Source organism: Mercurialis annua, linkage group LG1-X, assembly GCF_937616625.2.
Source record: "Mercurialis annua linkage group LG1-X, ddMerAnnu1.2, whole genome shotgun sequence".
NCBI classification, from domain to species: domain Eukaryota; kingdom Viridiplantae; phylum Streptophyta; class Magnoliopsida; order Malpighiales; family Euphorbiaceae; genus Mercurialis; species Mercurialis annua.
In genome coordinates, this window is record NC_065570.1 from 4,132,884 (window position 1) to 4,147,012 (window position 14,129).

The following is a 14,129-nucleotide window of genomic DNA, read 5'->3' on the forward strand; positions in this document are numbered from 1 at the left end:
GAGCCCGCATATAAAATAGTAAACTTTTTCGAGTTCGGACCGGAGACAAAAAAATCACTACTCAAGTCCGATCCTAGGGAACGAGCTTGAGCGGACCTTAAAAGATATCCAAACACATAAACAAGTCTACCCATAACCAAGCTCTAACATCTACACAATTCAAATATTTCATAACTTAACATATTATCATAATAGCCACACAAACAAATGTAAATAAAAAGTTATAATAAACAAATAAAAATTTCGATAGTATTTTTGTATTAAATTCTTTTAAACAATATTTAAATATTTTTTGTTCTCCTAATATATGTGTAAACACTCAAATTTGCAAATGAGCTTTTTTAAAACTCTCGCAACCGTGCCCTATTTCAGATCCTCACTCTTGTGTTGAGGGGAAAAAAAACATTATCAAATCCGACATCAAATATGTGTCAAACTTGGACAACATACAAGTTCGAGTAACGTAAGTTCTTAAACAGGCTAGGACCTGGCTTTAATCAAAGATAACTTTTGATTGTGGATATTAGATTCTTACAGTTAGAAACTTTTACTTGGTGATTTAAATTTTAGATTTTTTAACAATAGCAAGTCATTCCCTCAATTATGACTTAATTTTGATTTACTTCAATAGAAATTGAATTAAGATTAATCCATAATCAATCAAAAGCGAGAACAAATAAAAAGATTTTTTCATTTCCATTCACATAATACGAACACAATTAAACATCTAACATAAACTTCACTAAAAATTAAAACACACAGCTGATAAATTAATATTCATCGCTCCACTTAAGCACGTTCTCCTCTAATCCTTCTAGCCAACTGCATATCCTTAGGCATAATCGTAACTCTCTTAGCATGAATCGCACACAAATTAGTGTCCTCAAAAAGTCCGACGAGGTACGCCTCCGCCGCCTCCTGAAGCGCCGACACGGCGGAGCTTTGGAATCGCAGATCAGTCTTGAAATCCTGAGCGATTTCACGAACCAGTCTCTGGAACGGCAGCTTTCGGATCAAAAGCTCAGTGCTCTTCTGGTACTTACGGATCTCACGGAGAGCGACGGTTCCGGGCCTGAACCTGTGTGGCTTCTTCACTCCGCCGGTCGCCGGAGCGGACTTTCTGGCTGCTTTTGTTGCTAGCTGCTTACGTGGAGCCTTTCCTCCGGTGGATTTTCTGGCTGTTTGCTTAGTTCTGGCCATGGCGAATGAAAGTTTTTTTTTCTTCAGAAAATATTTGGGTCGGATGCTTTTGGATCTTGGAGCAGGATGATTTGAGAAAAGAAATGGAGTCCTTTTTATAAGATAAAAGAGAGAGATCTCAGCCGTTAATAGTTACATTTCATCGACGGTTGTAATTGAGTTTGATCGTGATAGACGCGGATTGGTGACATGGCAAGTTTAATTCGAAAATTAGAGCGGTAACTGAAGCGGGAAATAAACACGACATTTCCAAATATTTTTACGATTTTCGCGCACTCATTCAAACGAAAGGAAGCCCAAGCCCAAAGTTTATTTGTTTTTAGAGCCTATTTGGGCCAGGCCTATGGCCCGTATAAGGCTGAGCTGTGAAACCAGATGGCAAAAATACAGGAAAGTTTAACCAAAACAGAGAGATACAAGAAAGGGATTTTGCTTTCAACTGACTCGCAAGCTTTGCAAATTTACTTGATCTCTCCGTACTGGTCGATTGGTGAGGTTAGATTTCTACTTTCTTCATTTAATTATTTTTAATTTGTTCATCTTTGTTCTGTGTAATTACTGTTCGGTTAATTACTATTTAGATCTGTAATTTCCTTAATTCTGATATGCATCTGGTAATTAACATAGGCTAGGCTGTTATTTTTTAATTTGTACATTTAATTTCGAATAGCTTGACTTTTAATGTATGATTTGGTGTTTAATTAGTTATTGATTATTGATAATTTAGTTTTTTTGGATATAGGAAGAAATAATTACTGATTTACTACGAGATGTCTTCAGCTCAAGATCCGTTTTATATTGTGAAAGAGGAGATTCAAGAATCCGTAAGTTTGTTTTCTTAGTCGTGTGTATATTGGATAGTTATTAATTGCATACAATGTTGCTTTTAGTTAGCAACTTAGCATATGATTTTTGCTTTATTTTTAGTTAGTTCATTAGGTTTGCAATTTTTAATTCACTTTCGTAATTTTTATGTAATTGTTAGATTGATAAGTTGCTATCTACCTTTCATCAACGGGAACGGAGTTCTATGAATCCTGAAGAGAAACTGCTTTTTGCAAAGGAACTGCTTGGTGGCTGTGAGAGCATTGAGTGGCAGGTACCGGGAAGTGTAGTAACAAGTTGATTAGCCATTTATATTATCCTTTGGCATGCTTTACTTTGTTAATGATAAGAAAATTCATCAATATAAGCAGCTCAGTTAGTATCCTTTAGTTGAAAAGGATTTGTATGTTTTTTTTTTAATTAGACGATTTTGATATATGCAACTGCTGAAATCTTTCTTTTTGATAGGAAGGTGGATGAACTAGACAAAGCGATTAATGTAGCGGCTAGAGATCCGTCTTGGTATGGCATTGATGAAGTTGAACTTGAAAAACGCAGGAGATGGACTAGCACTGCTCGTGTTCAGGTATTATTTGGATATTTGTAATGTGCTTTTTCCTTTGTTATTCTTTTTCATTGGCATGAAAAACCTTTCCATGTGAGCAGAATAAAAATTTAGCTAGATCTTTTTGGTTAATGTGGCATGAAGTGAGCCCTAGGCTCAAATTTCATTTTATGAATCATCCAAAGGATTGCATGGCTTTATCAGGTTGGCAATGTGAAGAAAGCAGTAATATCTGAAAAGGAGGTGAATAGTAATGGGACTACAAGTGTAAATGGGATGCGCAGAGAGTTACTGAGGCTGCAAAATTCTCATCAGGCAGATAAATCCAACCCTTATTCTCAAGATAATGATGATTTTATACACTCAGAATCAGATAGACAAATGCTTCTTATAAAGTAGAGTATTCTTCTTCTCATTCTCCTTATGTTTATGTACTTCTTCTTGTCAGTGTAAATAGTTATTTAATGACTTTGTTTTGTAAGACTTGAGTATTGGGTTAGGAGTTAAGTGGAAACAGACTACTTGTATGTTTGCATAGTTTTGAAGACCCAAACATGTGAACTTTCTTGAAGTTTCAGGAAAAAGATATTGGTCTCTTTGAGGGCTATTCATTGTAAATTTTAAGTTATTGTACCTTTTTATTTTTGAGTAAACTCGCCTCTAGAACCCTTGGTGATTATTTTCTGTTTGATTTGCAATGCATTAAAATAAAATAATAATAATCTTGACTGTTGGTCCTGTTTAAATTCCAATACTGCTGAAACAAAATTTTGGCAACTTTTGTATATGCAATTGCTTGTCTCTCTTCAACCCTCATGGCTTTTGGAGATGACGTTGGGGATGTTTGGGGAGTTTTTGCAGTTGATTAACAGCTGCATCATGTTATGTTATGTTTGTTTGATCCAAATAGTGATGCTTTACTCTTTTTCTACTTAATTTTTTTGTTGGAGCTAGAGTTGACAAGTGAGATACATAGTTGTTGTTGACTTCCTAATAATAGAAAAGATAAGGATTTTGTGTTAATTACAATCATGGATGCTCAGAGTTGAACTTTTAAATTTCCTACTACTTTTTGCTATTTTCCCAGTACGCAGTGCCAAGATAAAAATAAATTCTAGTAAATGTTATTACAACGATCTTTTGTTCATTATTGCAGGCAACAAGATGAGGAATTAGACGAGCTTAGTGCAAGTGTTGAACGAATCGGAGGTGTGGGTCTTACTATTCATGAAGAACTCCTTGCACAGGTTTGATTTTGTGGGTAGACTTAAAGCATCTACCTGAATTTAACCAGATACCTCTTTTGTCGAATTTAAGCTAAAATCTCGGTCTTTGGTGCTTCAGGAAAAGATTATAGATGATTTGGGTACAGAAATGGACAGCACATCAAATCGTCTTGATTTTGTTCAGGTGATTTACTCTTTCTACAGTATAACTTCTCACTCTCTGTTTTTGCATGTTTGGCTTTCTTTATGCGACTGAAATTGCTTTTGTTCAATGTTTGCAGAAAAAAGTGGCCATGGTGATGAAGAAAGCCAGTGCAAAGGGCCAGATTATGATGATACTATTCTTACTAGCTTTATTCATAATTTTATTTGTTCTGGTCTTCCTTACATAATCTTTTTAATTTATTAATTCATACACGATAAAGCATACATGCAATGAAGATTACAGAAGAATGATCAGCGTGGTCTGATTACGTTGAGCGAAAGCCCGGGAACTAACAGAAATTAAAATATGACATGTTAGTGGCTTTGGAACTTGATTATCAGACTGTTTTCAGAAATTTGAGCTATATATATGTTGTACTATTGGTCCGCACTGTTATTATCTGCTGATGCTGCTTTGCATGTATTTTTGTAATTTTCTCTCTCTAGATTATGTTTAGTCTTCTAATACTTTGTAAACAGTGGACAGACCTCCAATTTATTTCAGTTACTTTTTCCTACAAAAATCTAATTTTGTTTATATAGTAGATTATATTGTCGATTATACTTTTAGTTCACCGTGTTCTACTGTAATTTTTGCTGCCGTGTTCATACCTGTTTTGGTGGATCTAAAAATCTCTTTTTTTTTTGTCAATTTAAATTTTCACAAAACATTGTCAAAATAAACAATGTTTGCAACTCCAGATGGATTCATTAAGCTTTATTATGATGCAGCGGTTAATTCAAGACAACATTTTGGATGTATTGGGGGTAGTGGCAATCAATTCTCAACAATCACGTCTCCATAAATTCTCAGCAGTTTTTCGTTATATTTGGGATCCAAACATTTTAGATTGCCTAGCGCTTCGAGAAGCTATTAATTGGGCTATTCTTCAGGGATGTAAGAAATGTATATTTGAAAGCGATGCAATCCAAGTATCCAATTATATGAACTCAAATTCATGTCGATCAGTTGTTTTGCAAGGTATTTGCAAAGACATTTGACATCTTAAACGCTCCTTCATATCGACAATCCTCTAGTACATCCCAAGGCGGGCAAACACAATGGCACATCAATGGGCTTAAATGATCAAAGCGGCTTACAATTTTGGGAAATTTAGGTATTTACTCCAAAAATAAAAATATTTGCACATTTTACCTCAACACAGAAAAGTTGCAGAAAATACCTCACGTTTTTTTCAGATTTATGTTTTTACTCTGGGTTTAAAAATATTTATGATTTTACTCCGTTATCATCTGGTTATCATAAATCCTTTGTAATTATATTTTTGCGCACGTTATCATCCAATTATCATAATCTTATCATATTTCATTATCATCTAGGTATCTTACTGCAGTGTTATGATAACAACATGATAATATACTGATACTGAGATGATAATCAGATACTGTTTTATCATAACATAATCATAGATATTATCATAACATTATCATATTTCATTATCATCTAGTTATCTTACTGCAGTGTTATGATAAGAACATGATAATATACTGATACTGACATGATAATCAATATTGTTTTATCATAACATAATCATAGATATTATCATAACATTATCATCTTGATACCATAAATATCATCTCGGTATCATATGATAATGTTATGATAACGAAATATGATAATATTATGATAACGATTTTATAATCAAACATTATTTTATGCATAATTTGTTTCCCCGCAATGTTATGATAACTACATGATAATAGAGTGATACTCATATGATAATCAGAGGCTGTTTTTTTATAAAAAAAATAATTTTTTCTGCAGTGTTATGATAATGTGATGATAATGCAGTGATACTCATATGATAATCAGATGCTGTTTTGTTTGCAGAAAATCGTTTTTTCATCATAAAATCGTTTTTCATGCAGCTTTTTAGATCTAAAATTGAAAAAAATCAAGATTAATTTATTTAGATCTGAAAGTTAAAATGAATTGTATTTATCACCACGAATTAAGAAAAAAATCGCTAAAATCAAATATGAAAGAACGGCGGAGCGACGACGAAACGATGGCGGAGCGACAACGGATCGATGAAGGAACGATGATGAAAAAAAGAATAAAAATGGAGAAGAAAAGAAGAATAAAGAAGAAGAAGAAGAAGAAGAAGAAAAATGACGAAAAAAAAGAAAGCAGAGAAGAGAAAGAAGAAAAAAGAGAAAGGAAAAAAAAGAGTAACAGGTGGTATATTATTAGAGTAAAAAAAATATAATTAGAGTAAAATAATAATAAAAAGTAGGTATAATTATAATATAAATATGTCTTAGAGTAAAAAAATAATTATAGTAAAAGGGTGAGGTATTTTCTCTATCTTTTCCTTCTTGAGATAGGAAATCCTATCATTTTTAAAAAGAGAGTATTTTTCCTAATTTTCTCTACAATTTTTCTTAGTTTTCATTCTTTTTTATTTAGTTTTACTTATTTTACATGTTGTTATCCATCTCTGTTAAAAAAATTAGTCTAAAATATTATTTTTCGAAATTAAAATACTACAACGACTAATACGTACAAAATTCAATTATCCCGCTGACTTGCAATTACATCACTTTACCGGTACAAGTCATTTGGACGGAACGATACTTGCATCCGATGTCCAATCCAAAACCTTCTCTGACCCTTCTAGTTTTCCGTTTTCAATTTTCAAGTGTACTATCTCCATTTTTTACTAATTCCAAAAAAAAAAATTCACCTTATATCCAAAATGAGACTTGAGCATCATTCTTTGCCAATTGAGAGAGAGAACATTGGTCAAACTAGTCAAAATTGATTCACAATAGTTTAACGATTAGGGCAGTGTTAACCCATCAAATAATACACAAAACATCCAATAAAATTTTATTTTATGCGTCTAACTTTGGCAAAAAAAAGAAATCAAAAAGTCTAAAATTGTGAGTTTAGATAAGAAAATCCACAATTTATCAATTTTGAATCATGTTAAACTCTAATTTGACATCATTTTTGAATTTTGATAGTTAAAAGTGTAAATTTGACATCAGTTTAAACAGTGAATGTTATTATATAAAACTATAAACTTGAGGAGGCAAAATGAACCATATTAACAAAATAACCGTCTATTTTCCCATCTCTTAAAACAGAAAAAAGAATGTGTGTTTATGTTAGGCAACCGTTGTGCCACGTCATTTTTACAACAAACCAATGAAGATTTGTGATAGGTAATTTTTTAATTATCACTTATTTTTTTATCATTATTTTTTCCACATAACTAACACATGATTGATTTGTTGCACGAATGATATGGCGCAATGGTTGTACCCAATAATTATTCAAAAAATACCAAATATCAATAAACTTTACAGTTTTCACTTTCAGTAAATGAAAATGCAAATACTAATACTAATTAATAAATCTCCGTTGACATGTTCGACTCTGTGAACTTGGCTCTTTCATAGCAGCAGCCAATTTTTCTTATTCATCAAGGAATAAAATGCTTCATAATCACCTCCGTTTCTTCTTCGATCCATTCTAAAACATAATCTCCATTAATTCCTCATTTTATTTCTTAATCAGATCTTCAATTTTTTGTTAACTGACCTTTGCTGTTACTATCATGGTGCTGCCATTACTAAAGCTGGGTACATTAGCCGTTAAAACCCTAAGCAAACCGTTCGCTGCTAAGCTCAAGCAACAGGCAGCTCGTCATCCAAAGTTCCGTCAGTTAATCGTCAGCTTTGCTCAGGTTATTTTAATAATTTATTTCATATATTCAGTTCATTTGTTATTTGTTCTTCGCTGAATTTGAAAATTGAAGAACAGGCGAATCATAGAATAACGACTAGAATGCAAAGGAGAATTTATAGTCATGCGACGGATGTTGAGATTCGGCCTTTAAATGAAGAGAAAGCTGTTCAAGCTGCTGTTGATCTCATTGGCGAAGTCTTTGTTTTCACGGTAATTTTAATTTTTCAATTTTTAATTGCTTTTTATTGATGTTTTTGGAAGTTAATTGAACTATCTTGGTGATTAGTTAGGGTTTAACCTCTGCACAATTGAGCTAATTACAAAAAATGTGAAGCAAGAATTTTACTAGGTTTATATTGTGGCGCCTAATTCTGTTTCAGCGGACCTATTCCATTTCCATGTATTAATAATGATCCATCATCTTGCAATTCTCTGTAGAGATTGATTAAATTATTATTGAACACGGAAATAGAGCTATTCGGTGATGCAATTTTAGTTAAGCATTTATTTGTTTTTGGCTTTTCTACAAAAGAAAACCTAGTCACTAGAAATGCAAAAAAACCGCAATATCGAACATTTAAGGGATAGGGTGTCCATGAATAAGTGCATTACTTTTATTTGTGCTTCAGGAATTGCTTAGGAGGATCATTTTGGTTACAAAGAATTATAGGTGAAGATAATCTGGTGAAACATTTAAGGGATAGGGTGTCCATGAATAAGTTACCACATATTTTGATTCTTTTTGTTACTTACAACAGTTGAGAAAAATTTCATTTGTGGAATGAAACTATCGTAACACTTGTACTTTATTCATATTGTTATAACTCGAAATCAAGTTTATATTAGAAAAACAATCAAACAAAGACATGTTTAACATGTAATTTAGGAGCAGAAATTACAACTTGTGAAGGTAATCCAATTACTAAAAGTATCAAAAATTAATCTGAAAATATCGAACACAGCTTTTCGACATAATGGAAATGAGAGCAAGGAATGTAATGTACCATGATTAGTGACTACCTGTAGCTTCAGTTGCAACTATTATGAATGTTTGTGCCTTTTGTATTAAGGCTACTTGCTAAAGTGGATTCAACAATTAGTCTAAATGCTACATGTGTTAGATATTTGAAATTCCATAAGCTATATGCATTGGAGTTTTGTTATGCTAGTACTCATATGCCATGTGTTTGTAAATTGTACATGTATAGGTGGCAGGAGCTGTTGTGATCTTTGAGGTGCAAAGAAGTGCTAAATCAGAAGCCAGAAAAGAAGAATTGCGAAAACAAGAATTGGAGGTAATGATTTTCTGTCTTTTTGTTTTTTTATCACCGAGTCCTTTCTTGAGGTGACGACACTATGAGTCCTTTATTTCCTCTAGAGTAACAGCTGGAATAATTTGTATTTTGCCTGCTGGATTGTGGTATGCACAAGTATTTTGACAAGCTTCTTTAAACATTACTAGAGATGCTTAGTCCGAATCATTTCTGTCATTGTTTAATAACTGCAGTAAAGTATTGATGCCTCCCTTCTGCTTTTGCCAAAGGATATATTTGTTCTCTTAGTTATCGGAAAAAAAAAAACAGAAATTGGTGTTAATTGAGTTTCCAATTTGAGGGATTGAATTAATGACAATGAAGTCTGAAAGGAACACAAAGGCAAAAAATAAAGTTTGAGTTATCTATAATTCCTGGACAATTTTGAGTGTTTTTTTTCTTTTTTGGGTAGGAAACTTTTGAGATTCATTTGAAGCAAAAGGAATAGAGATTTATATTTGATATTAGTTGTGGGGATAGATTGCACATGTTGGTTTTATAAATACTTTGCAGAGGCATCAGAAAGATATAATACCTAGAATGTTGCTTTTCCTGATGCATTCAAATGGGCGTGCTAAAGTTACAGTTGGACCTAGAGTGAATCCATTTTAAGTATCTAGATTAGCGCCAGTATTTGAAAGCCAGCAATCTGTCATTACAACTTTATCTTGGTTTTACGTAAGGTAAAATGACTAGATTTTCTTTCAGTATTTTTAAGGGATACTTAACTACTTAAATGGGTTTTGCAATGATTGCTAATTTATTCTGTTAACTATCTGTTCAAACGTGATGCTTGAGGGTATTGATTGTTAGCGCTTGATTGTAGGCAATGCGTCAAAGAGATGAAGAATTGGCCAGAGAAGTAGAAACTCTTAGACACAAACTTGAAGAAATCGAACAGCTTGCCAAAGGACGAGGACTTAGTGGTGTTTTCCACTTCAAACATTCTAACACAGAAGCAGTAAAGGTCCCAAAACCAGCTTAATTTTGGTATGCATTTCGTCAATGAAACATTAATCGGGTTACACAATTTTCTAATCACTGAAGAGATTCATTATTCTCGACATATGAACCTTTTTCTTTTTTTGATTCTTTTTGGTTCTCAGATTGAATACTGGCTTCACATCCTTCATTCATTCTTGAATAAAAAAAGAGGAAATGTATAAATAGTTATCAACTGAGGTGCACAATTAGAAAAGAAAAAGGCTAAACTGTAAACAGTATTGCCGATTATTATCACAATGATGAAAGACTATACTTTGGGTGTAACATGTAAAATGTTTTTCATGTCTCTTGTTTGTTGTCTAGTAATACAAGTCGGTTTTCCAGATTCTCGCATTTCTCTTAGCAAACGCCTTTTTATGCATTGTTCTTGTCTCCGCCATTTCAATCTCTGCCTGTCTCTCTTTCTGCAACGTTCATGCAAACAAACAGTGAAAAATGTACCTAAATCCATTATGCTGCTGCTCAATGCCTTAACTAGTAGCTTTATTTATCCTCATGGACTAGTTCATTTTGTTACCTCTATGAACAAACATGTGAAAAATATTACCAAAACACATCCATTTATGCTGTCTGCTCAGTGCGCTTAACTTTTTGTTTCGGTTATCCTGATGGATTAATTCATTTTGTTATGTTATCTTTCCGAAATCTGCTATTTATCTGATCATTCTAGCCTCGTTCTTTTAACTATTCCGCAGTAGCTAGCCTCGTTTTTTTTAACTATTCTGCAGTAGCACTATCGTAGCATGGTAGTAGACCTTCCTCATAGCTATTCCATATGGAATAATTATTCCTTACTTTGGTTCATATTATAGTAATTCCGTGATTTTTATAGAATAACTATTTTCTCAAAAAGTATATCATTCCTTCAATATAAATGCAAAATACCTTCTAATTTGATGGTTCTGAACAGATTTAGTGCTAGTGGTGAGCTAAATTGATCTTACAACAACTTGTTTTTTCTTCTCAAAGGTTCGGTTGGTTCATCCTTGCTTTCGAGAAAAACAAAGTCATGGAACTTCATTTTTTTTCTCAAATTTTGGTTACAAGTAACTGCTTCTGTTTTGAACTTCGGTCTGGGATATATTATCTAGCGGTTTTTAGCATGTTAAGGCCGTTTTTGATGTAAATATAGATACTTGAAAGATGCACATTTTGCTCTTCCTTGCTAACTTTTATAACTAGTTCTAATGGCGGAATAACACTATGGAGCTCATTAATCTACTTCGGTTCATCTGCGCTTTTGTTATGTAATTGACTTTAAAAAGTTTATTCCGAGTACATTAATATTTATTGTCGAGAGCTTCCGTACTAAGATCTATAGAGGAAAATTATGAATTTCTTTTAGTAGAAAATGGTTGTCATCTAATCTGGATATGTGAGGATAAATGCTCTTGTTTGTTCTTTATATGAACAGGAAAAAAGGCTCTTGTTTTACAAGTCATTGTCTTCTTTATTTATTTTTTTCTGTAAGAGGGTCTCCTTTTCTTCTACTTTCTCAATCTAAAGAGAATTGAGCAATCTAATCAAGTAAATTTAACCATCCTTAGTTTTGACACCTATATCTTTTTGGCATGATCAAAAGGCTTACAATTAGTTTTATTATAATCTTTCTAATTTTAATTAAAGCCTAATAAATAAAACTTGGACATGATCTGGTGAAGAAAATCAATAACTTTAAGCGATGTAATGACAAATATATATCAAAACAACGTTGCGTTCGGTTCTGTGAACTGAACCCTAAAACCGAAAGCTTGAATTTTCATAAACTATAAACTAAATCAGACCATACTAACCTTTTTAACCAATCCAATTTCAATTTCGGTCCAGTTCGGTTTTACGGATTGGTTCCGTTTTTTCTCACCCCTAATCTTTTACCCATTGGACCGACCAGAATTATTGACAAAAGATGCTGGATGTCTAACATAGTTGGTAAATAGTGTGTGTAAGCATCAAACTAAAGTTTTCTGTATCAAATGGGCATCAAAGTTAGGAATCTCTTGTGTGATGGTGGACTTGACCTTTATGCCTTTCTTCTTCTACTTACCATCCCACAAATTATATTCAATAATTATTTCTTTTTCCTGACTGAAAATAATTGAGGATGAAATTGGAATGGTAAAGTTTAGATTGCCCCCTATAATTGACTAATAAAGTTTGACATGTCAACGTTGAAATTTTGGGTTCCATCAATTGCTGGCTCGTTGTGCTATTCGATATTGATAAGATCATTTTAATGAGTGCAAATCCACTCCTTGGGCAAAGGAGCTCTTGAGGATGAGGAATTGAAGATATGGACTACCTTGTTTTGCAAACTTTTGCCATAGTTGATTTCTTTTTGGGAAATTTAGGTATTTACTCCAAAAATAAAAATATTTGCACATTTTACCTCAACACAGAAAAGTTGCAGAAAATATCTCACGTTTTTTTCAGATTTATGTTTTTACTCTGGGTTTAAAAATATTTATGATTTTACTCCGTTATCATCTGGTTATCATAAATCCTTTTTTAATTATATTTTTGCTCACATTATCATCCAATTATCATAATCTTATCATATTTCATTATCATCTAGGTATCTTACTGCAGTGTTATGATAACAACATGATAATATACTGATACTGAGATGATAATCAGATACTGTTTTATCATAACATAATCATAGATATTATCATAACATTATCATATTTCATTATTATCTAGTTATCTTACTGCAGTGTTATGATAACAACATGATAATATACTGATACTGACATGATAATCAAATATTGTTTTATCATAACATAATCATAGATATTATCATAACATTATCATCTTGATACCATAAATATCATCTCGGTATCATATGATAATGTTATAATAACGAAATATGATAATATTATGATAACGATTTTATAATCAAACATTATTTTATGCAGAATTTTTCCCCCCGCAACGTTATGATAACTACATGATAATAGAGTGATACTCATATGATAATCAGAGGCTGTTTTTTTATAAAAAAAATAATTTTTTCTGCAGTGTTATGATAATGTGATGATAATGCAGTGATACTCATATGATAATCAGATGCTGTTTTGTTTGCAGAAAATCGTTTTTTTCATCATAAAATCGTTTTCATGCAGCTTTTTAGATCTAAAATTGAAAAAAATCAAGATTAATTTATTTAGATCTGAAAGTTAAAATGAATTGTATTTATCACCACGAATTAAGAAAAAAATCGCTAAAATCAAATATGAAAGAACGGCGGAGCGACGGCGAAACGATGGCGGAGCGACAACGGATCGATGAAGGAACGATGATGAAAAAAAGAATAAAAATGGAGAAGAAAAGAAGAATAAAGAAGAAGAAGAAGAAGAAGAAGAAGAAGAAGAAGAAGAAGAAGAAGAAGAAGAAGAAGAAGAAGAAGAAGAAAAATGACGAAAAAAAAAGAAAGCAGAGAAGAGAAAGAAGAAAAAAGAGAAAGGAAAGAGAAAGGAAAAAAAAGAGTAACAGGTGGTATATTACTAGAGTAAAAAAAATATAATTAGAGTAAAATAATAATAAAAAGTAGGTATAATTATAATATAAATATGTCTTAGAGTAAAAAAATAATTATAGTAAAAGGGTGAGGTATTTTCTCTATCTTTTCCTTCTTGAGGTAGGAAATCCTATTATTTTTAAAAAGAGAGTATTTTTCCTAATTTTCTCTTTCTTTTTTAGTAACAAAAGTTGATAGGGGTTATCAGTGCAACAACTCTTGTTGAGTGTGATACTTAGACAACGTAATGCGAAATTAGAAACATAATATATATCGATATGCAAAAAATAGACGTTAAATTTAAGCAAAAATATAATCAAAAATCGGCTTTCGTGTATCATACAGAGTCCTTATAATGGTTTGATATCATCATATGTGAAGTGTATAAAATATAGGCCAAATGATGTAAAAAGGAACCTTTTATAAAAAATTTACAAAAGTCCTAATCTTTCAATTTTGTCGATTTTGGCCAAAAACAAATTATTTGGTTTCAATTGTGGCCAATTCTCAATTTGATTTCAATTTGCCTATGTGGCGTCTACATGGCATGCACATA

At 32.2% G+C, this 14,129-nt stretch overlaps 3 protein-coding genes across 4 annotated transcripts; 2 read left to right on the forward strand and 1 right to left on the reverse strand.

Moving 5' to 3' along the window:
* Positions 1-676: 676 nt before the first annotated feature.
* On the reverse strand, positions 677-1,274 carry LOC126660630 (histone H3.2-like). The gene has a single exon (XM_050354206.2). It carries the CDS (start codon positions 1,198-1,200, stop codon positions 790-792), a length of 411 nt encoding a protein of 136 aa, XP_050210163.1. The 5' UTR covers positions 1,201-1,274; the 3' UTR covers positions 677-789.
* Positions 1,275-1,584: 310 nt separating this feature from the next.
* LOC126660623 (syntaxin-61) lies at positions 1,585-4,582 on the forward strand. Its single transcript, XM_050354196.2, has 8 exons — positions 1,585-1,695; positions 1,943-2,024; positions 2,186-2,299; positions 2,498-2,611; positions 2,795-2,985; positions 3,747-3,837; positions 3,935-4,000; positions 4,098-4,582. The coding sequence occupies exons 2-8, from the start codon at positions 1,971-1,973 to the stop codon at positions 4,206-4,208; spliced, it is 741 nt and encodes a 246-aa protein (XP_050210153.1). The 5' UTR covers positions 1,585-1,695; positions 1,943-1,970; the 3' UTR covers positions 4,209-4,582.
* Positions 4,583-7,395: 2,813 nt separating this feature from the next.
* Positions 7,396-11,368, forward strand: LOC126666276 (OPA3-like protein). Of its 2 annotated transcripts, none has more exons than XM_050359286.2 (5): positions 7,396-7,736; positions 7,814-7,948; positions 8,947-9,033; positions 9,878-10,041; positions 11,026-11,368. In XM_050359286.2, the coding sequence occupies exons 1-4, from the start codon at positions 7,608-7,610 to the stop codon at positions 10,034-10,036; spliced, it is 510 nt and encodes a 169-aa protein (XP_050215243.1). In that variant the 5' UTR covers positions 7,396-7,607; the 3' UTR covers positions 10,037-10,041; positions 11,026-11,368. The 2 variants fall into 2 exon arrangements, with proteins under 2 accessions (XP_050215243.1, XP_050215242.1); XM_050359285.2 differs by lacking the exon at positions 11,026-11,368 and adding an exon at positions 10,158-10,389 and having other exon boundaries at positions 7,397-7,736.
* Positions 11,369-14,129: the final 2,761 nt, after the last annotated feature.

Excerpts from the sequence above, each read along its gene's own strand:
- LOC126666276 (XM_050359286.2), top strand. The coding sequence starts at position 7,608 with ATGGTGCTGCCATTACTAAAGCTGGGTACATTAGCCGTTAAAACCCTA. Across the intron at positions 7,737-7,813 it reads TAATCGTCAGCTTTGCTCAG|GCGAATCATAGAATAACGAC; the intron begins GTTATTTTAATA and ends ATTGAAGAACAG. Across the intron at positions 9,034-9,877 it reads TGCGAAAACAAGAATTGGAG|GCAATGCGTCAAAGAGATGA; the intron begins GTAATGATTTTC and ends GCTTGATTGTAG.
- LOC126660623 (XM_050354196.2), top strand. The coding sequence starts at position 1,971 with ATGTCTTCAGCTCAAGATCCGTTTTATATTGTGAAAGAGGAGATTCAA. Across the intron at positions 2,025-2,185 it reads AAGAGGAGATTCAAGAATCC|ATTGATAAGTTGCTATCTAC; the intron begins GTAAGTTTGTTT and ends TGTAATTGTTAG. Across the intron at positions 2,300-2,497 it reads GTGAGAGCATTGAGTGGCAG|GTGGATGAACTAGACAAAGC; the intron begins GTACCGGGAAGT and ends TTTGATAGGAAG.
- LOC126660630 (XM_050354206.2), bottom strand. The coding sequence starts at position 1,200 with ATGGCCAGAACTAAGCAAACAGCCAGAAAATCCACCGGAGGAAAGGCT.